The sequence below is a fragment of the Giraffa tippelskirchi genome, chromosome 2, assembly GCF_054371585.1.
Source record: "Giraffa tippelskirchi isolate mGirTip1 chromosome 2, T2T-mGirTip1v1.2.pri, whole genome shotgun sequence".
In the NCBI taxonomy this organism is placed as follows: domain Eukaryota; kingdom Metazoa; phylum Chordata; class Mammalia; order Artiodactyla; family Giraffidae; genus Giraffa; species Giraffa tippelskirchi.
This window is the reverse complement of record NC_137276.1, coordinates 158,576,229-158,600,075: the sequence shown is the minus strand read 5'-3', so window position 1 is coordinate 158,600,075 and position 23,847 is coordinate 158,576,229. Positions and strand designations below refer to the sequence as shown.

Sequence of the window (23,847 nt, the reverse complement as noted above, 5' to 3'; positions counted from 1 at the left end):
GTAGCCTACCAGGCTTCTCCACCCATGGGATTTTTCCAGGCAAGAATAGGCTGGAGTAGGTTGTCATTTCCTTCTCTAGGCGATCTTCCTGACCCAGGGATTGAACCTTCATCTCTTGCATTGGCAGGAGGATTCCTTACCACTGCATCACCTGGGTGCTTATATCTCCAAAGATAGTGATACACATTATGTTCCAACTCTGCTTTAAAGTTGTTTCTTAAATGAGTAAGGATTGCTTTTTTGTAACTTCTATGCATTGATCCTAAGTCTACTCTTTGGAGACTGGTTTGATACAGGGAAATTTTTTGGAGAAAAATTTTTACTAAGCAAACCAGTTACATTATAGAGACCCAATAAATATTCTTGGAATAAATAAAATTTATTTTAAAAAGCAAGAAAGCTCCTCTGTTACTACAGACTTAATATTAACTCAAAAGAAAATGTCTTTTCAAATATTTATCACTGATTTGTTTGAAATAGAAATGCATATTTGATTCAAATGATCACCTGTTAACTAAAGGCAAGGCATTGTTGATCTTTTTACGGCAACTGCTTTTGAGTTGAAAACCTATAAAAGGTAAGCTATTACTGTTAACTGTCCAAGTTTCAAGTTGAAAAAAAGAAATAGGTTTGTGTCCCTATTTTAAAACTCTCTCCTCTCTCTTTCTGCCTTTCTCTATTCTCTCTTTGTCTCTATTCCTCATCTTTTTCTCTATCTCATTCTCTCTCTTTTGACTCTTTCTCTTCACACTCATTCACATGTGCACACGCACACAAACACATACAGATGTCTGGTATATTAGATTAATCCAGTTTACTTAAGTAATTCTTTTGCTCGGAGGTAAAGAAAATGTTGAGTTGAAGTCCCATATTTTTTTCCGATTTTTCTCAAAAAGAGAAAACTAACGTCCCTTAAAATATTTCTTTTTCTAAGTGTATCATTCTTTTTATTCTCATTTCTTATGCCCAAACATGAAAGATACATAAAACACATGCACAAAATAAAATTCAAAGGTGAAAATAGATGGTTTATTTTTAAAATAAACAAATTTACAAATCAAATGGAAAATGGAAAATACAAACATTTATGAATAAAATAAAAAAGATAGTCTTAAAATATGAAAAACCTATGGAAAGAAAATAGATAATTAACAAGTGGAGTGAAACTTTTGTTCCCCAATACAATGGAATACTTGTTTATTAGAATACTAGGGAATCATCTAAACCACAATGCAGAAAAAATTAAATTATTTTATATGATTGTGTAGTTGGACACTCTATATATCATGGTTTTTTGTTTGTTTGTTTGTTTGTTTGTTTAGTTGGGTGCAGAAGGTCTTTATACCATATATCTAAAACCTTTGAGATTTTTCTTTTTAACATTGGATACTTTTGTTTTTAATATTAGAGAGTGATTTTTCCTTGCTCTCCAATGTATGCTTCTCCTTCTCTCTCAAATATTCTGTACTGGGCATCTTCTGGATCATAAAACAAACAAACAAAAAAGAACTCTTGAAACAAAATTATCTTAGGGTAAGATATCATTTCGATTGGAGTTGCCTTAGATTTTTAGCATTTGGAAACATTCAGTAGCAAACACAGTCACATAGATAGAACAAAAAGTATCTAGAAGTTTCTAGGGGTACCAAACATCATTAGCATAAATATCAAATCCAAAAGTGCAAAAAGATGCTGCATTGGCAAGAGAATGCCCCTTGATAATGGGGCTGTCCCTCATCTACCTAAAGCTCATTTTTGAATTGAAGTTCAAATCTTATCTGGGGTCAGTTCTCCTCTGGTCTTGTGATGAAAGGATTAATGGAAGGAGTAATTGTGCTTTGTAATAAAGAAAAGCATTAACAAGGCTAAAAACATTAGATCCAAGATGACCACCATACCATAGTTTTATAGTCAATGATTCATGAAGCTTTTGTTTTATTTAAAATAATAACTCCTCCATAGAAAAATGATTTGTTAAATAGACTTTAGTAACTCAGAAGGACACAAATGTAGGAGATAATTTTAGAATAGCTAATCAACATTCATACTACTATTATAAGAATTTCCTTAAATTATGAATTACCATGTTTCATAGGATACCCAGGTTCGTTTATAGGTATTTTTATTTTCCTTTCCTTTATTACTTAAAAGTCAAATAGAGATTTATCTCTCCAAGAGTTGAGCACTAAGATTAACATAATTTCTAAGTATGTGTGCTAATATAGTAGATGGTCAATTAATGCCAGGGGGCTGGCTACTGCTTAGCAGTGACCATGGAAGCTCTGTGCAAAATAGAACCCACTGCACCCAGATCATCTGTGGCAGTAGTAAGTTATTGTTACTAATTTAGGGAAGGCAGGAGTTAACAACAACTACTATATGAGCTGTAAATTCACAAATATTATTAATGTGCAGAAAACAGTGACATAAAAATATTACAGTAAAAAAACATAATTTAAAAACTGGATAAGAGTTCCAGTAATTTGTAATATTGTGCCAATGGCTATTTAAAGTCATATGTGGATATATATATATACATATATGTGTGTGTAGTGTGTGTGTGTGTGTGTGTATACAATTCATGTATTGATGTATGTGTATATGTAGCTCATGTGTATATATGCAATATATATATATATAATTTTGTGTGTACATACATATATATTCTTAAAAATCTATATGTAACATAGATATTCACCACTCTGTAAACCCTGGACTTAGTTTTCACTTTCCAAGTCTTAAGAACAGTAAAGTTTTACTTACACAAACTAAAACATGTTTAGTTGACAGTGACTTTTCTGTCTAACTTGTTTGAAGTGAGTGTTATTAACTTACCAGTGAATAAAATATGAAAACTACTCAGGGTCCAGTTAATACTTTTAGAGTATTAATGCTAAAAGCACTCTCAAAGTCCCGAAGTCTAACTTTAACGCTTTACAATGGGGAGACAGAAACAAGTAAAGAGAAATTATTTTCCTAATATTCACATTAGCAAAGCTAAGATTAAAAGACAAATTGACAAACACCCTGTTCTGTGCTTTTCTTATAAGACAGAAAATGCCCTTGAAAGCTTTTTGTTCTTCTTTTACTCAATATTAGCACCAATAAGAGAAGCTTCCTCTCCAATGAATCAAGTGTGGAGCCACCTGCATGCTCTCAATGACTGACCCAAAATGCAGGAGGTAGGGAGATGGAGTGATGGATATGGGTCAACCTACAGATAATTGGGAGTTTACTGTAATAAAATATTATTACATAGTTTTCAAGCTAACAAATATGATGCCAACTACCTGAGATAGAGTGCATGGGGTTGTGGGGGAAGATGGCAGGAGACAATGCGGGAAAGCCCTTTAAGCCAATCATAAGGAACATTTACAGTTACCCTGCTTTAAGCATCATAAGTGGTGTCGGTGTTGCTGTGAGGGTGTCAGTTATAGTAGGATGAGCAAAAGAGTTTATTATCCTTAGTGAAGATAAATTTAGGCCCTGATTATCTTTTAAGGGATGAATAAAAAGAAAAGAAAACTATACTTGAAACTCTTAATGACCCTGTTAACAGATGACTCATCTTTAAGGGGTCTTTAAATCAATAACAAAGGCTGCCCCATAATATTAAGATTATTCAAAAAAAAAAGAGACAGAGAGAGTGAGAGTGAGTGAATAGAGATGAGTAGGAACAAGAATGGAGGATGCAGAAGGGGAATTTTGCATCACCAGGTCTTGCAAAAAATGGAGTGACCTCAGGCACCGGCGACAGGTGGTGGCACAATCATTCTAAGCCTTGGTATTGCCTGAGGAAGCAGAACAGTTCTTGTACAGTAACCCTGAATTTATCTCTATGGGGAGGCTTCCATAGAATTTGTTTCTGGCCATGAACAACACACTGGGAATAAAGCAGGGGAATCCTTCCTTCCTGGAGTATTGCTGGATCTTTTCATCCATCATTCACTGGCTCTTTCATACATTTTTCAAGGATGAATAAGTGAGACCCTGCTCACCACTTCTAGACCACCTGGGACTTTTCTTCACTGGCATGGCCACCTGCAGCTGCTTCCAGAACCTGCCTTGTGGATACTTGGATTTTTCCCCTTTCCATTTAATGACCGTGAGCACCGTCTTAGCCCTCTTCAACTCTTTCACCTTCATTTCCTTCACAGCTTTGTACTGCACTAAAATGACGTTGATGTTGCCTCGAGAGGCCATGTTTTCTAGGCCAGCCTTGAGCTCCAAGAGGGCTTGGGTTCCCTGGAGCACGTAGTTGGGGCTTAGGACAACCAGGAGGCGTCTGCTTTTCTGAATGAAGCTCAAGGTCTCGTCTGTGACAACTGGGAAAGAAAACACCATGGGGATTAGTGATGGCCAAGAACTCCCTCAAAGAATGGGGCTTGAGGAGCAAGTGAAAAGAAATTGGCATAATAGTTTGAGAATTGGGATGAAACTTTGATCAACAACACTTAATCCTTGGGCCCAATTGCTCTGTTCAGAAAATGTCACTCTCTTCAGGGAGACCAGAGACTGAATGCACATATTCCAATCCTGAAGGAATTCCAAACAGGCAAAGGCCAAAATGTATTCCTATGACCTTGGTCTTCAGAAGTATCATTTGGGACATGAAGAATGAGTGGGTAGCACTGAAATCAATCTCTTCAAACTGTGTGGCATATTTTGGCCCAGCAAAATCAGGTCTTGAGCCCTTTCTCCCCAAAGATACCCATGTATTAATTCTCTACTGCCACTGAGTATTAAAAAATATACAATATAGTGCTAAATCATAAAAATTCATTTTTCACTAACACAGAACAGCAAGAGTAAACCATTTCATTTTATGGTAGTCCCTGTCTGCTGTCAGGCACCTCCCAGTCACAGACTATTCTATATCATTGGAATAGGAACTTAAGAAAATCTAGCCAATTAAGTAGTATTTTGACTGGAATCACAATCTCATCTCAGCTTTCTATTCTGCTCTGCTCTGGAGCCTAAATTAGTCCCTGAATCTTTCTCCTTAAACTCCTATCATTACTATGAAGCCATGTGTTTCAGCAGCTGCTAGCTGATGCGTGCGCCTTCACTGGCAAGCAAATGATTTCTTCAGGTCGAAAAAGAAGAAGCAGCAGGGAAAAATGGAAATGCTGTATAATTTTATTCTGTTGTCAAGGGTTCTGATTAGTTCCTGTCACTAAATTCTTGGGAATAATCCATCTCCTCGAGGTTGCTTATCAAGGACTGAATAATCCTTTTCCTGGAGTTTAGATAGAAGGCAACTCCAGGGAATGCACCAGTGTTGTGGAAAGCCATCTCAAGGTTTACCATACTCCCCACTCCCCTGAGCAGTCATTTTGCCCTTTAATCTTCACAGGTACAGAGGCAATGGGGATAGAGTTGAAATTAAAATAGCATGTACAGCCTAGAGGAGAATCCAGGAATAAGTAATTGTCTACTCCAAGCACTGTTGCTGGTTGACTGTGTGTAAGCAGGAATAGAGACCCAGAGGCAAAGAAGACTGAGTAAAAGCAGCAGGGAGAATGCAAAAGATCACAAAGATCAGTCATCAAAAGCAAAATGCAAGAGTAATTATATAGAACTTGAATTCTTCAAAGAACTATCGATCCCTGCCAGAGTCTTACATTGTTGTTATACTATATATCTTCACATAACTGTTTAAATAGTAGTAAATATCAGTTGAATGACTTATGAATGAATAATTAAAAGAATAAATTATTTAAGATTTTAAGCTTCAAAATGAGTGGAATTTGTCCTTTATCTATATAGTCAAGTCAGCATTTTCTGGCAAAATTATGCTGAAAGAGATATCTCCTACAGAACAGAAGCATGATGGACTTTTGGATGACAATTTTGGACATAAAGTAAGTGATCCAGCTAATTCAAAATAGCAATAAACGTTAATATCTATTCTCTCTCTCAAATTATCAATATAACTAAAAAATATGCTAAGTGATTAATGTAAACAGGATTTAGGGGAAGAAAATAAATTAGCTTGTTGTAAAGATTAGATATATTAATGCATTTTAACAGTACAGAGTTTAACAGTGGGTTTACAAGTGCTATTATGCATTTATACAAGAGACTCAAATGTAGCATCACTTTATGTGTTACTGTCTGCATCTGAAAATTAGAGGTACATTTTATTTTAAATCATCCAGCATTTCAATTTTTTATACCTATTCGAATATACTGACCTTTGTAAAATGTTAAACTCATTTTAAATGTGTAATTTGATACAAAGGAAGAAATAGACACAAGGAAAGAGGGGATTTGCGTAGCATTGGTTTGCTAGAAAACAAGAATGAAAAAAAGGAAGGAAAATATTCTAATTACTTTCAGTAAGTAATATAATGTAGGATTCCATGCACTCTCTTCTCACCTCACTTTTTGTAAAATCGAGTAAATCTCATTTGTATAAAAATGTTTTAAATGCACTCTTTATGAAAAAATTCTAGGCAAATTAGTGCAAATTAGTTAAACTTTCTGAAGATCTAAACGTGAGTGAACAAAATGTTTAAAGCTGTGGCTCTCAGCAGAGCTCCAATGCACTCTGCATCTACACTTTTCTGACGTTGTTTTTAAAGCTTGCTGGGGAAATATTTTAAAACCATAAACTGCACTTGAATAATCTACATCTTACAATGTAGAATTATTCCTGTTGTTGTTTAGTTGCTAAGTCATGTCCGACTCTTTGTGACCCATGGACTGTACCCTGCCAAGCTCCTTTGTCCATGGGACTTCTCAGGTAAGAATACTGGAGTGGATTGGCATTTCCTTCCCTATGGGATCTTTCCAAGCCAGGGATAGAACCCACATCTGTGTTTTCTGCCTTGGCAGGCTGATTCTTTAACACTGAGACATCTGGGAAGACCAGATTTATTCCTAGAGAGTCTCTATCTATTACAAAAAGAATTGGGTGTTTAAATGCCTAAAGATGTCAACATATAACTGTGCCATGACTCTTATATGTGACCTGAAGCTACAGATCTCCTCTGCCTTTCGATGTACCATCACCTGTACTCATCTGAAATACCTACTTCCCCCAGGAAGACTGTCTCGGTCAAAGATGCACAGCTTGTATCCAAATTCATTCTCCAAGACTCCACGGAGGGTCAGTAATACAAACTCTTCTTCTTCGGCATTCCTTGCATAGGATACATAAATATCATATTCCTTTCCATCTAGCAAAAATTTAATAAAAGACACAAAACACAGATCCAATATAAATTAGGAAAGTTTCTCAATAGTACTGCATTTTTTCTTAAATCAAACTTTTGGATATTAGACATTTTCATTTTTTACACATGTGAATTAGCTGACAGATTTCAGTGTGATTCCCCACCTGTGACAGGTCTCCAGGCAAAATGACTATTTTAAGGTGTAATTGCAAATTTTATCTGATGTGTCTTCTACTCTCATCTCACTGAGTTCAGATTTTGTAGTGGAGAATGAATGAGGTGTGGCTCGTTCAACTATGAATTGATGGAATCAGGAAGCAAATAGTTACTCAGTCATAGATGTTGGCAAAAATACCATGCAGAATGCTTCTAATTCCTGCCCTCATATGTCACTCACTAATATATAAGAATAATAAATTGAGCAAAACCTTGAGAAATGTCTAAATCATGTATACCTGAAAATACCTACAATTAAAATATGCTTAGATTTGATAAACCAATTTTTCTCCCGGTTGCCTAATTATAAAAATTATCTCTTGTTAAAAATACAGATGCCTGTCTCTTCTACAAGCCACTCAATGAGACTCTTTATGGGATGGGTGTTAGAATTGGTAATTAAATGTTTCATTCTTGTCACCTGGCAGAGAGGTGCTAAAACAGTGTTTCTTAAACTATAATGTGTACACGAATCATTTTGGGATGCTGTTGAAATGTAGATGCTGATTCATAATAGGAGCTAGTTTTTAGATGCTCCTTTTAATAAGCTCCCATGTGATTCTTCTGGTACACAGATAACCTGTGAGCACAAAGTGTGGACATGCACTGTCTAGTACAATAACCACAAGCCACAAGTAGCTATTAAGCACTTGAAATGCATTTGGTCTGAATGGAGGTATGTTGCAAGTGTAAAATACAATACATGCTGAACTTTGAAGACTTTTTAGTACCAAAAATAAGACTAAAATATCTCTATTAACATAATATTAAATTACAACCTGAAATGATAGTCTTTTGAATATGTTAGATAACATAATTATTAAAATTATTTTCACTTTTTCTTTTCTTTTTCCTTATGTGACCACTAGAAAAATATTAAATTACATATGTGGTTCATATTGTATTTCTATTTGAATAGTGACAATCTAGACTGAATCATATATTGACCCAATAAAGCAGAATAATATGCATTAGAAAGATTTTCAATAGTAAGGGCTGAAACCAAAGTTAGTCTGATTATACCTTCCAATTAATCCAGGTTTGATCAAGCCAATATGTTTTCTCAAGATGGCAGTCAGGAGATACACACGAAATTTTCATTACTCACCTAAAATGGTTTCATCTGTTCCAAAATGAGCCCGGTAAAATAAGACCATCTCCAGCCAGTAAACATGGTAAATAACAATGAGAATCACCACCAGGAGGACTGTGGCTCCAAAACCACACGCCAGTTCCACTGTGTACCTTGGAGCTATTATTGGAGAGACCAACAAAGAAACAAATTGATTTGTGCATGATAGTCATGGTGACCCATCATTCTGCAAATAGCTGGTTAAACCAAGCAGCTGAGTCATGAAACTGACCTATATGTGTGAACAAGCAGAGATCACATGGTGGAGGTTAAGCACTCTGTTCTAATACCAGATTGTGCCCTATTTATCTTTTTGTTTCCAGAAACTGGCATAGAAGGTGCTTTTAACAATTATATGATTTGAATACACTTCGATGATAATACAAATTAAAACAGATCTTATTGGGACCAATTTAAAATGTCATCCAATCTGACTCACAAACTGACAACTAAATCTTCTCAAAAATTTTTTGGAAAGTGTAACTCCATCCTATGTCCAGCTCTTACTAGGCCAGCTGATGACATTGGTAGAATTTTAATTGTTGGAGCAGCTAACTGAGCAAAAATTTTAATGTGTTTATATCAGTCTTAGTTTCATCCTCTTGTCCAGTGCCATATGGAAGAAATTTAATTCCTTTTTCTTTATATTTGGCAATAGGTCTCAACAATTTTATTATCATTGAACAGAAAATGAGGGTATCCACCTAATGCTGAGTATGCTTGGCTCTGAAAGTATCTCTCAGGTGTACAGTTCTAGGATATACATTCTACAAGCCTGCTTCTCCACTCTTTCTCACTCACCATTGAAGTGTACATTGTTATAGTCATCTAGGTAGAGACTATGTCTTCTTCATCCATCCTATCTTGAGAGCTCTGGGAACTGAATGAACATTTCTGGATATAACACTACAGACTTCTAAGTAGTGTTATTTACAATAAGTCTAGTACTATGTGATATTTAAAATAAGTCTGAAAGTGAAAATCAGTCAGACGTGTCCAACTCTTTACTGGAGTGGGTACCCTTTCCCTTTTGCAGGGGATCTTCCCGACTCAGGGATCAAATCCAGGTCTCCCACATTGCAGGCAGATTCTTTACCAGCTGAACCACAAGAAAAGCCCAAGAAAACAGGAGTGGGTAGCCTATCCCTTCTCCAGCAGATCTTCCTGACCCAGGAATCAAACCTGGGTCTCCTGCATTGCAGGAGGCTTCTTTACCAATGGAGCTATCAGGGAAGCTCAAAAATAAGTCTAGTACTATACTATGTATTTGTAACTTCATGTGGCTGCTTAATTAGCTTTACTAGTGAAACTTAAGAGTTTGAGATTCAACAAAATATTTCTGGATCTGAAGCAGAAGTGGCTTAAATTATATATTAGTTGATTTGACAATTACTTATTGGCATCTACCATTTGCTAGAAGCTGTTGAAGGTATAAAGGCAGATAAAACAGGAAGGGTCTCTGTCTTCTTAGGGCTAAGATTTTAATGCAGGGAAGTAAATAAGGAAATAAATAAGACAGTTACTGTTAGAGAGTGATCCATGCTATGAAGGAAATAAACCAGGGTAATATGATGGAGGTAGCTGAGGGGAGGAGTTGGGACAGTAGAGGTATATCAGGTAGAGGTGAGAAAAAGCCTTTTTAAACACCTGAACATTGTGGGTATTAAGTGTTTGCCGGGACAAGGCACAGAAAAATGTTCTTCAATCTGGAACTGTTATCAAGCCTTCTTGACTTCAAAGTTCAGAGATCTTTGCATAACACTACCATGAAGTTCAATTATTGATCATACCAGTGAAAAATCCCTTTTAAAACAGGTAGCTATTCTAAGGGGAAAATGGTGAGTAGCCTAGAGCAAAATCTGAAATTCTCTAATTAAAAGGAAAAATCATTGAGTTTTACATTCATTATCCTAAACTCAAGGTACTAATACTGCTACAGATATAGCCTGGGAGTCAGCTGTACGGAATTACCATGTACTCTAATACTCATGATTTCCAGGTGGCACAGTAGTAAAGAATCTTCCTGTCAAATGCAGGAGACTTGGGTTCAATTGATCCCTGGGTCTGGAAGATTCCCAGAAGTAGAAAATGGCAACCCACTCCAGTATTCTTGCCTGGATAATTCCATGGACAGAGGAGCCTGGCGGGCTACAGTCCATGGGGTTGCAAAGGGTCAGATACAACTAAGTGACTGAGCATGCAAGCACACAGGCTTGTACTCAGCCCATGAACAACAGTGCTTTAAAATAAGATAATAAATGCCATAAAGCTATGCCAGTGCAGTTGATGAGAATTTATTAAGATCAGTTTGAGTAGCTGGCATGAAAACTGCTGTGTCCTTGGTATTTCTGAGTACATGTTATGTTAACGACACACTGGGCTAATTCCCACTGTCATCCTCATTATTTGCTCAGCTATTTTGGCTCCCTCTATATGGACATTTCACAATAAGAAAACATGAAAAAAGGTCAGTGGATCCACTTACCTGAAATGGATTTTTCTTTAAAAATATCAATAGTTACGTTGTTTAGTGATCAAGATATCAATTACACTCATGGCTTTCCCTCTGCCACATTCATTTTACTACTGCCTGTTTTATTTCTACTAGAGCTTTTTAATTTTGTGTCATTCAATTACATGTGTCATATTTACAGACTGCATTTTGCTGGGCCACCTTGATGATTTCAAGAAGTTCCTAATGCTATTTAACTAATTGAACTCAAGATAAATAATCCACAAGCCTGCTTTTCTAAATGGTTTGAGTCACATTTAGAAGTGCTCTAAAAAGCTTTCAAATATAGCTTTGCTGGTTTGTTTGAAAGGCTGACCCTTAGCCCACATTTTCCATCTGCCCCATCTCAAGTCTCTGATGTTTAGGCATAAAGATTTTACTCTGATGCAATCCCAGACCAAAGGGTTTCCTGTCAAAAGGGGTGATATAACTGACCAAACTGGACTCCTAAACTACTTCTACCTTTGTTCTCACTGATAATCTAAACAGGATGTAGACAAATTTAGTGACTTGCTCTGCTGTTTCTTTCTGAATCAGAATTCCCTCTATCCTTTTTCCAGAGCCCACATTTCCAGTTAACTACCCTTGGTTAAGCCAGAACAAGAGCTCTAGTCTTTTTCCTTGTTTCAAGCTATCAGTCTACAATCTTGTTTTTCCTTGAAAACTTAAATTAATCTCCTTCATCTTCATTATCATAGTAGCGGCCTTGTTTTCCATTGAATCTCCCAACCAAATACCAGCTGCTTGAATTTCAAAGTATTCCCCACCACAGAATATTTGTCTCAGTTCAGTTCAGTCGCTCAGTTGTGTTCGACTCTTTGCGACCCCATGAGCTGCAGCACACCAGGCCTCCCTGTCCAACAGCAACTCCTGGAGCCCACCCAAACTCATGCCCATTGAGTTGGTGATGCCATCCAACCATCTCATCCTCTGTCGTCCCCTTCTCTTCCTGCCCTCAATCTTTCCCAGCATCAGAGTCTTTTCAAATGAGTCAGCTCTTCGCATCAGGTGGCCAAAGTATTTTTCTATTCTTTGCTAAATTGTTGGGACTACTTGACAATTTTTGGTACTACAATAATGGTCACTTGCCTGAATAACAAAGAGAATGTGTGCATGCGTGTGCATGAGCTAAGTCCCTTCAGTTGCGTCCAACTCTTTGCGACCCTATGGGCTGTAGACCACCAGGCTCCTCTGTCCATGGGATTCTCCAGGCAAGAATACTGGAGTGGATTGCCATGTCCTTCTCCAGGGGATCTTCCCAACCCAGGAATTGAACTGAAGTCTCTTATATCTCCTGCATTGGTAGTCAGGTTCTTTACCACTAGTGTCACCTGATAGTAAATCAGAGATTTATGACTGAATAAACCTTCAGACCTATTTGTTTGGCTATTTTAGTTCAAACTTGTGCACTTTGAAAATCAGCTTCTGGTCTTAGAGAAGTGACAGGGGCAGCCTTCTCTCCATAACATCTAAAATATTATGATGATTTAGGGGTATGCAAAGATTTCTTAGAACAAAGAAAACAATAACCATTAAAGAAAACATTAATAAATTACACCTCATCACTAAAATGTACCACCGAAGAAAGGAACCGGCAAGACACAGAGTGGGAGAAAGTATTTGCAAAATATCCAATGAGGAACTGGTATCTAGGGTAGAAAAGAGAATTGCTCAGATTTGATAATGAAAATACAAACAACCTACTTATAAAATGGACAAGGTATCTGAACACTCATAACACAAAAGAAGACCAATGACTAACAAGCATATGAAAAGGTGCTCAGTATCTTAGCCATCAGTGAAACAAAAAAATGCAAAATGAGGTACCACCACACACTCACCAAAATGGATAAAACTAAGATTGTTGTTTGCTGTTGTTTTAGTCACTAAATCGTGTTTGACTCTGTGACCCCATGGACTGTAGCCCGACAGGCCCCTCTTTCCACGGGATTTCCCAGGCAAGAATACTGCAGTGGGTTGTCATTTCCTTTTCCTGGGGCTCCTCCAGACCCAGGATTGAACCCATGACTCCTTCATTGGCAAGTGGATTCTCTACCGCTGAGCTACCAGGGAAGCTCAAAACTAAGAGTAACAACACTAAATGACAAAGATGTGAATACGTTGTTTCTGTGCGAGGGGAGAATGATACTACCACTTGGGAAGAAAGCTCTGAGAGTTTCTGATAAAACTAAGCTGATAATTCTACCCATTATCAAGATAAAGAGTGGAACCAGTCATTTCTAAAATTCATAGGTACTCACATCAGAGAAGTAAAAATGAAAGTCCTAAAGAGGCTTGTATAAGAATGTTAACAGAAGTTCTTCAAAACGGTGAACAACCCAAATGTCCTCCACCCAGAGAAAGAATAAACAAGCTGCAATAAATTCTTTAAAAACAAAACAAAATGAAAAAACATTACTTGGCAAACAAAAGCAACTAACGACTGATACAAGAGCATGACTATTAAGATTATTTTCTGAGTGAAAGAACCATTATAAAAGAGTGCATTCTGTATAGGTCTAGGTATATAAAGTGATAGAAGAGGGAAAAAAATAGTACATTCTGATAAGGAAAATCAGAACAGTTGCTTTGACAGTGGTGGAGAAGGCAGGAGTAGCAGGATTGATTGATAAGGGGAAGGAGTGGGAGGTTACTGTCTATGGTGATGATAATAGTCTATATTTGATTTTAAGTTATTCCATAAATATATACATATTTCTTAAATATTATCAAAGTTCACATACCTGTGATTTGTAATTTGTCACTATACACAAACTTTCCCTAAAAAAAAAAAACTAAGAGAACTATAAAGAAATATTAAAATTTGGATAATACAAGATGCTTAAATGCTTAGGTGATAACTTTTACTCATGTCTGTAACTACTTTAAAGGTATAAAAAATAAGATATGTTAATGTATTCATAGCAGAATGGATCGATGGGTAGATATATGATAAAGCAAAGATAGCAAAATGATAGAATCTATATAGGTTATATAATTGTTCACTGTATAATTCAAATTTTCCATGTATTTGAAAACTGTCAATAAAGTATCAAAATATAAAAATTAAGATGAAATAAACCTTCAGATTAAAATAAAGCTGAGAGAACTTGTCACCAGCAGATGCATGCCACTAGAAATATTAAATGGTTTTCCAGCTAAAGTGTTACCAAGAATGAATAGTGCCAGAAATGGAAAATATGCAAATAAATATAAAAATAATTTTTCTCAGTTCTTAATGTATTTAAAGAATACTCATTTAAAGCAAAAATAATAGCAATGTATTGTGGCATTTAAATGCAAATTGAAATGCATTGTAACAATAAAACAAAGACAGGAGAGAAAAAAATGGAACTTTTCCATTTTAAGGTTCTTATAAAATATGTGAAGTGATTAATTCAAGGTAAATTGTGATAAGTTCAAGATAAATATTGTAAATAATATAGAAAAAAAATTTAAAAATAACATGGAAGTAAAGTCAGTAGGCCAAAAGAGGTGATAAAATAGAATACCAAGAAATTATCAAATTAATACACAAGAAGGCAGGAAAGGAGGAAAAAAGCAAAGAATAGGTGCAATTCCTGGATAATAAGTACGAAGATGGTAGACTTGAAGCCAATACTGCTAATAATTACATTAAAGATAAATAGATTAAAAATATAAATGAAAAGACAGAAATTATCATGTTACATTAAAAATCAAAAGCCAATAATATGTTATCTATAAGAGATGTACATTAAATATGAAGAAATTGATAGATAAAACAGAAGAATGAAAAAAAGATATACTATCCAAATACTAACTACAGGAAATCTGGAGTGGCTAAGTTAATATCAACAGAATACTAACCAAAAAAAGACATGCCATAATTTAAAAGAGTCAATTCATCAAAAAGACATAATAGTCCTAAGAGTGTATGTATCTAAAAACATAATTCTAAAATATGTGAAGTACACGGCAGAACTGAAGAGAGAATTAGAAAAATACATAATTCTATATAAAAATGTCAACACTGCTCTCTCAGAAGATGAAAGTTTAGCAGATTTAAAAAAAAATCAATAAATATATTGAAGACTTGAACATCACTGACATCAATTGACTTAGCTGACATTTATAGAACATCAAAATTGCAGAATATACACCCTTTTTAAGTGCATGTGAAACATTTACCAAGATAGATAATCTGCTATGACTTTTAAATAAACACCAATAAACGCAAAAGAAATGAAATGATGCATAGTATATATTTTCTGGCCATAACAGAATTAAATTATAACTTAGAATCAACTGTGCTGCACCATGTTAAGTACTTATAACTTGCTCCCTTCAGTCTCACAGACATTCTGGGACTTGAAATTGAAAGAATGACAAATGGAAAGTTTGAACCAGTTCATTTATACAGTTTGCACCAGAACCACAAACTGAGCTGAAGCCTGTCTAGCACCAAATCCCATGTTCCTTCCATTTCACTCTACAATCTTCTCAAGTAGTTCTAAGTCACAGGTACCCCTTCCCTGCCGTTTAATATTCATTGCTGAATTTTTAAATTACCTAGACTTGAATGACAATATGAAATATCAAAAATTATCAAGATAAAGAGTAGAAACAGTCATTTCTAAAATTCAATTACATTTTAATACATAACATGACAAAAAATGTCATCTGGAAAATTCCCAAACATGTATAAATTAAGTAACAAATTTCTAAATAAATCATGGGTCAAAAAACAATTATAGAAAAATTAGAAAATAATTTGAATTGAATGGTAATGAAATGTCAACATTTCATCATTTGCTTGTTTAAGCTAGAGTGGTCTAATGAGGGAAGTTTATAGCTCAATGCTTATACAGGAAAAAGAGAATTATTTAAAAATCAGTGATGTAGCTTTCAACTTCAGATGATAGAAAAGAAGAACATATTAAATGCAAAACAAGCAAAAAGAAAAATACAGAGTAAAATGAATAAAATACAAAATAGAGAAAATAAATGAAAACACTTTTGTTCATTGAAAAAAATCAGTAAAACTGGAAAACCTCTTTCTTGATTGATAAACAAATTGGATGAAAATATAAATCACTACTATCAGGAATGATGGAGGGAGAATCACTATAAATCCTGCATGCATGAAGAAAATAACAAAATGATGTAAAAACTTTTTATGCCAAAAGTGTGACAACGTAGATAAAGCATGAAAAATTGTTTGAGGAGACAAATTCCCCAAACTGACACAGGAAGAAACAGAATATCCAAATAGCTACTAAAGAAACTGAATTCATAATTAAAAGCTTTCCCATAAAGAAAATGCCAAGCCCAGACAGTTTCATGGGTAACCCTTTTAAATATTCAAATAAGACATAATATCAATTTTATACATAAGCTTTCAGATAATAGCAAAGGAGGGGTCATCACCCAATTCATATTATAAGACCAGCATGACATTGTTACTAATCATGTCATTGCAAGGAAAGAAAATCTCAGACCAATATCTCTCATGAACAAATATATGAGCAAATTCCCTAACATAGAAATCTTCTAAGATATTAGCAAATCAAATACAGCTATATAAAAAGGGTAATAAATCCTGATGATGTTGGGGTTTACCTCAGAAATGAAAGGTTGAATCAACATTTTGAAATCAGTCAATGTAACGTATAATATTAATAGAATAAAAGAGAAAAATAATATGATCATCTCAATGGATAAGAGTCTGAAAAATTTCAAGATACCATCATTATAAAAACAAAATAAAACAAAACTCTCAGCAAACCAAAAATATAAGCTTAATACTTCATGTAGATGAATGTGGTCTACAAAAACTTACAAGTAGCATCATACATATTATGAAAATTGAATGTTTGCCATCTAAGATAGGAAGCAATGCAAACATGGCTGTTCTCAATTTTTGCTGATCGTGCTACTGGAGGTCCAAAAGAGTGAAACAGTCAGGAAAAAGAAACCAAAAGTAGGAAGTTTGGAAAAGCAGGAAGTTCAGTTCAGTTCAGTCGCTCAGTCGTGTCTGACTCTTTGTGACCCCATGAATTGCAGCACGCCAGGCCTCTCTGTTCATCACAAACTCCCGGAGTCTACCCAAACCCATGTTCATCGAGTCGGTGATGCCATCCAACCATCTTGTCCTCTGTCGTCCCCTTCTCCTCCCGCCCCCAATCCTACCCAGCATTAGGGTCTTTTCCAATGAGTCAACACTTCGCATCAGGTGGCCAAAGTATTGGAGTTTCAGCTTCAACATCAGACCTTCCAATGAACACCCAGGATTGATCTGTTTTAGGATGGATTGATTGGATCTCCTTGCAGTCCAAGGGACTCTCAAGAGTCTTCTCCAACACCACAGTTCAAAAGCATCAATTCTTCGGCGCTCAGCTTTCTTCACCGTCCAACTCTCACATCCATACATGACCACTGGAAAAACCATAGCCTTGACTAGACGGACTTTTGTTGGCAAAGTAATGTCTCTGCTTTTAAATATGCTATCTAGGTTGGCCATAACCTTCCTTCCAAGGAGTAAGCGTCTTTTAATTTCATGGCTGCAGTCACCATCAGCAGTGATTCTGGAGCCCCAAAAAATAAAGTCTGACACTGTTTCCAGTGTTTCCCCATCTATTTCCCATGGAGTGATGGGACCAGATGCCATGATCTTAGTTTTCTGAAAGTTGAGCTTTAAGCCAACTTTTTCACTCTCCTCCTTCACCTTCATCAAGAGGCTCTTTAGTTCTTCTTCACTCTCTGCCATAAGGGTGGTGTCATCCGCATATCTAAGGTTATTGATATTTCTCCCGGCAATCTTGATTCCAGCTTGTGTTTCTTCCAGCCCAGCGTTTCTCATGATGTACTCTGCATAAAAGTTAAATAAGCAGGGTGACAATATACAGCCTTGACGTACTCCTTTTCCTATTTGGAACCAGTCTGTTGTTCCATGTCCAGTTCTAACTGTTGCTTCCTGACCTGCATGCATGTTTCTCAAGAGACAGGTCAGATGGTCTGGTATTCCCATCTCTTTCAGAATTTTCCAGTTTATTGTGATCCACACAGTCAAAGGCTTTGGCATAGTCAATAAAGCAGAAATAGATGTTTTTCTGGAACTCTCTTGCTTTTTCGATGATCCAGCGGATATTGGCAATTTGATCTCTGGATCCTCTGCCTTTTCTAAAACCAGCTTGAGCATCTGGAAGTTCACAGTTCACGTATTGCTGAAGCCTGGCTTGGAGAATTTTGAGCATTACTTTACTAGCATTACTCTGCATCTGAATGCAGAGTTCCAAAGAATAGCAAGGAGAGATAAGAAAGCCTTCCTCAGTGATCAGTGCAAAGAAATAGAGGAAAACAACAGATTGGGAAAGAGTAGAGATCTCTTCAAGAAAATTAGAGATACCAAAGGAACATTTCATGCAAAGATAGGCTCAAAAAAGGACAGAAATGGTATGGACCTAACAGAAGCAGAAGATATTAAGAAGACATGGCAAGAATACACAGAAGAACTGTACAAAAAAGATCTTCATGACCCAGATAATCACGATGGTGTAATCACTCACCTAGAGCCAGACATCCTGGAATGTGAAGTCAAGTGGGCCTTAGAAAGCATCACTACGAACAAAGCTAGTGAAGGTGATGGAATTCCAGTTGAGCTATTTCAAATCCTCAAAAGTGATGCTGTAAAAGTGCTGCACTCGATATGCCAGCAAATTTGGAAAACTCAGCAGTGGCCACAGGACTGGAAAAGGTCAGTTTTCATTCCAATCCCAGAGAAAGGCAATGCCAAAGAATGCTCAAACTACCACATAATTGCATTCATCTCACATGCTAGTAAAGCAGTAAAAGTCTGTTTATTTGTGGGCTTTCCAGCTGGCACTAGTGTAAAGAACCTTCCTGCCAATACAGGATACATAAGAGACATGGGTTCCATCCCTGGGTCATGAAGAGCCCCTGGAGCAGGGCATGGAGGCCCACTCCAGTATTCTTGCCTGGAGAATCCCAGGGACAGAGAAGCCTGGCAGGCTACAGTCCACGGAGTTGCAAAGAGTCAGACATGACTGAAGTGACTTAAGATGCACACCATGATCAAGTGTACAGAAAATGCTAAGACACCAAACAAACAAACAAACAAACAAACATAAACCCTATTTAATTAGTGAATTTGGAAACGTCAAAGGGCCACAAAAATTAATTTCATTATTTTTTTTTTACAAATGTGCAATTTGAAAATGAAAAATTTTAAATATTATATATAATAGCATCAACAACATAATAGAGATAAATTTAAAGATATGTGTGAAACACTTGAAACCAAAAAAGAAAGACAAGCATTGCTGAGAATATTCAGTTAGTTCTAAACACATTGAGATATCATGTTAATGAATTTAAAAGCTCAATATTGCTAAAATTTCAATTCCTATTGAATCGATTTATAAATTAATTTGCAATTCCAATCAAATTGCAGGAGCCTTTAATGTAGAAATAGACAAGCTGATAGTAAAATCTACATGAAAAAATATATGGTCTCTGACTCCATCTTGGAAAAGAAAATATAAAGGAAAGGACATAAAGTATATGAGCATATGATTTCATGACTTGCTTTAAAGCTGTTGGTCAAGACTAAGTAGTATTGGATTAAAGACAGACAAACAGATTAATAGAACATAATAGGGAATTCAGAAATAGACTAACATTAAGAGAGTCCTTTTTTTGGCCAAGCTGTAAAATCAATCCAATAAGAAAAAGAAAAAGAGAGATCTTTCAATGTGGTTTCTCTATGGGGAAAAAAAAGACATGGGTCATAAGCCTAAGTATAAAAGTTCTCATAAATGAAACATTGTTAATATAGGATTTAAAAAAGTACCAACTATAATAGAAGAAACTATTAAATGGACTTCTTTGTCAAGGAATTCAGGGAAGGACCCCTACATATAGTATATGAACATGAACACAGATATCACCTATGAATCTCAGCATTAGACAGCCGAGAATAGAATCCACATAAGCAAACATACAGCTCTTCTGGTACTACTAAGTGCACAGAGAACCAACTATGTTACATGTAATACTAACACAATTTCAGCAGAGATCATCTGGTCTAGTGGACGCACTAGTCACTCATATTCCTAAAGCCATGGGGAACACAGCCTTCTGTGAAAGAAGAGTTACTCAAAGCAGCTCTGGTGGGCAGACTTCCATATCACTCCTAGATTCAACATGATTTCAATTGATTGTTTTGATTCTGTCCATCTGACACTAAGTTATTAATTTATGTTTTCTTCCGTAATTGTTTCCCAAAACACATGCCTTAGAAGATGAAACCCACATTTTTTAGGTATGACTTTTCCATACCTAAAGAATCTGGAATCAAGTCAATTTGAATCAATTCTACCTATTACATTTCAACTCTGCTACATTCCAATTTGATATTCATATCAAGTATTAACATATGAAAGAAACATGAGGCTCTGAACTAAAGTAACTTGATCGATTTTGCTTATCACAGACCTTAATTATACTTGAGTATAAAAGCCTTTGTCAAATAATACCTACAAAAATCTTGTGCAAGTAATAATAAGATCTAACATTCATTGAGCATTTAATCTTTATATATGTTTATATGCCAGTAACCATGCTGAGTACTTTAAAACAACTTTGTGAGGGAGTGCTATTATTAATATTTTGCCTACTTTAAATAGAAACTGAAGCTCAGAGCGGTTAAGTGACTTTTCCAAGGTCACAAAATTGGACAGTATTCCAACATAGGCTGTCTGTGTCTAGAGGACAAATAATGAATTGCAGTACTATGAAGAGGCTTAATAGTATTCTTAGGAACTTACTTTGGGAAACACTGTCTTATAATATGCAGTTCAGTCTTCTCTTTTTACACTGCCTTCTGAGGACCAGAAGCAATTAACTATTCAGAACCAATCCACTAAGTCTCCTTAAGAGGCATATATTTCAGGCTTTTGCTCTTTACTTCCTAAGTTGTAATAAAATGCTAAAGTGAAGTCTGTTGTTTTTTTTTTTAAATCAGTTTTAAAAGAGGTTTAAATCCTATTGCAAAATGCAGTAGTTTTAAATTAACATTTTTAATTTTTTTGTGTATATATTAAAGGCTCTGACTCTGACATAGGTCCAAAATGATTCTGAATGGGTTGACTTCATGTGTGATGAATCATCCTTGTTATTATCTAGATTATTGAAAAACATTCATGAAAGGATTCATTATCTAGGGTTCTTTGATAGGTGAGAGACCCGAAGAAAATCTTAGACACAATATGTTTCAGGAGCAACAGCTCACACAAGAAAGCTTTATAATTTTTATTTGTTGTAGGAAAATAGAGTAATAGCAACATAGAAATCATTTCACATCACTTTAAGTAATAGTTTTATTAATTTTCATTTTAGCATTTGTGGCTAGTGGTGTATTAAAAACCTGCTTGAAATATTGGTACAGAGTATTTAAAATTATCATTTTTAAATTATATTTTTGAGAATATTTTATATCTTACTTATTTTATATCTTACTTAACTACTTGCATGCATTTAGATGACTGCTATTTATAATGTTTCATTATGATAGATAATGCTTCTAAGAATATCGATAGGGACATAATTCTCTTTCTGTTAAGTTACTTGTTCAAGAAAAATTCCAAAAGTATTAAGTCATATGGTATGACCAGTATTTACGACTTCTGAACTCTGCCATCAGTGATTTCTAAAACGGTCTTTACAATTCACCAGTGATATGTGGTTCTACCAGTTTTATTATATCTCTGAGAACAGGAAATATTCTTTAGTTTTCATTTTTCTTTGTAGATATGACACTGTGCCTCATTATCATAATCATATGAAATTTTTAAGTCACATATGGGCATTAAATACTAAAACCATAAGACATCATATTTTCAGTATCATTATATAAATGGAAACTCGTAAGCTTTTTCATTCAAGTTTAATTCATCACTACGTGTCAGAGTGTGCTAAGTGATAGAGCTCTTGTTGTCAATTTCTCCTTTTTCTTTATTCACTGAAGGGTTGCATTTGGACTTCACACATTCATCTGCTGAGTGCATCCATTACCTTTCTGTTTCACAATGGCTGGTCTGTCAACCTCCCCTTTGGCATTTCTGGCATGACAGACATAGTTGCGCTTGAGATCCTCAGCAGTAACTTTCTTGATGCTCAAAAGCTGAGTTCTTGTCTCGTCTTCTGTTACTTTCAGATTTACACTAGGAGTAGGAGAAAGAATATCAAAGCATTAGTGAGATTCAAGGGCCAAAGGCTGTATGTAAATCAGACAAGTAGACAATCATAGATCTCCCAGGTGAGGACAGACAGAATGTCAATAAGCTGTGTTGCTCATGATTCTGAAGATACAAAAGGAGACTAGCCTCTGGATTCTACTATCATTCTTTAGCATCTATACTACACACAATTCCAATATCTAGATTCAACATCCAGCATTAGCATCATACTACAGGTCTCTCTCCAAAGCGAAGGGTCTCCTTTCCTCAAATATATGAGGCGGGGTGCAGCACTGATTCAGTGAGAGGCTTCTGAGGCCTGACTCCTTTGAATTTTGATCGAGATTTTGCACTTATTGGTTACGTACTTTGGGCATAGTAAGTAATCTTTCCATGTCTTAGTTCCTCTTTTGAAAAAGAGGAAACTGACAATACCTACATAGTGCATTGCATGTATTAACTTACTCAAGAATTCTGAGGATTGAGTATGTTAATTCATAAGTAGTAAAACAATGCATGCATGCATTCTAAGTCACTTCAGTCATGTCTGACTCTTTGCAGCCCTATGGACTTTAGCCCGCCAGGCTCCTCTGTCTATGGGATTCTCCAGGCAGGGATCTTCCCGACCCAGGGATTGAACCCATGTCTCTTATATCTCCTGCACTAGTGCCACCTGGGAATCATTAGAACAATGCTTAATAAATATTCATATAAGCTATTATTATTATCTCACAGTAATAGTTGATGCATTTCATGGATTCCCAAAACTTGGATTTTGCACACAGATAGAACATTTTGGTCAAAATGCTGAAACCTCTTGGTTATATCCTAAAGAAAGTTCTCAGAGCTACTAAACTTTGTGAAAATCAGTATATCCAATTCTCTGCAAGTCAGAGATCAAGTGCTTTGGGTCTAAGATCAAGACTGAAGATCTCTCCGAACTACTGTGCTCAAAAGGAAAAAAAAATAAAAATTCTCTCTCTTATAGTTGACTGACATCCAGGTTCTTATGAGGTTTACTGTCAGTCATGAAAACTTGGTTAAGGGCTGTGATGGAGTTAACTTAAGTTGAACTGCACTGCTCAACTATGAACAGAGACTTGTGTTTCAATAGCAGCAAGGAGGAACAGTATGATTGTCATTATTATTCATTCCTTGTTTTTATGAGGGTTGGAAGAGCAATGTTCAGAATTCCTGAAATGGTCAATAACTCGCCTTCTGTGCATTCAGTCACATCTTTCATCAATTCCTTCAGCAAAAACTGCTCCAATTTCAGGAAACTCCCTCTGTATCATTAAATATGTTCTGTTTCTTGAAACTCTACACCTTTGTGCATGATGTTCTTTTTACCAGGAACATACTTTTATTTCTTTTTCCAGTTTATTTCTACTTATCCTTCAAATCTTTATTTAGGCCATGTATCATCTGAGAAGTATTACCTAACTCCCTAAAGCTGACTGGAACTTCCAACTAAATCTTTCCTAATATCCAATACTTCCCTTTCACTGCATTTATCACATTGTACTGACATCTCTGTTGTATCATTGTTATACCTATAAAATCCACTCA

General features: G+C 35.7%; 1 protein-coding gene across 3 annotated transcripts in view; it reads right to left on the bottom strand.

Moving 5' to 3' along the window:
* Positions 1-1,007: 1,007 nt before the first annotated feature.
* IL1RAP (interleukin 1 receptor accessory protein) overlaps positions 1,008-23,847 on the bottom strand; it is a 137,179-nt gene continuing 114,339 nt past the window's right edge. For all 3 annotated transcript variants that reach the window (XM_081537265.1, XM_081537247.1, XM_081537256.1), the window contains 4 exons: positions 22,115-22,263; positions 8,506-8,649; positions 7,041-7,184; positions 1,008-4,325 (listed from right to left, as the gene is read on the bottom strand). In XM_081537265.1, the coding sequence (XP_081393391.1) occupies positions 3,958-4,325; positions 7,041-7,184; positions 8,506-8,649; positions 22,115-22,263 (805 nt within the window). In that variant the 3' untranslated portion in view covers positions 1,008-3,957. The remainder of the gene's footprint in view (positions 4,326-7,040; positions 7,185-8,505; positions 8,650-22,114; positions 22,264-23,847) is intronic.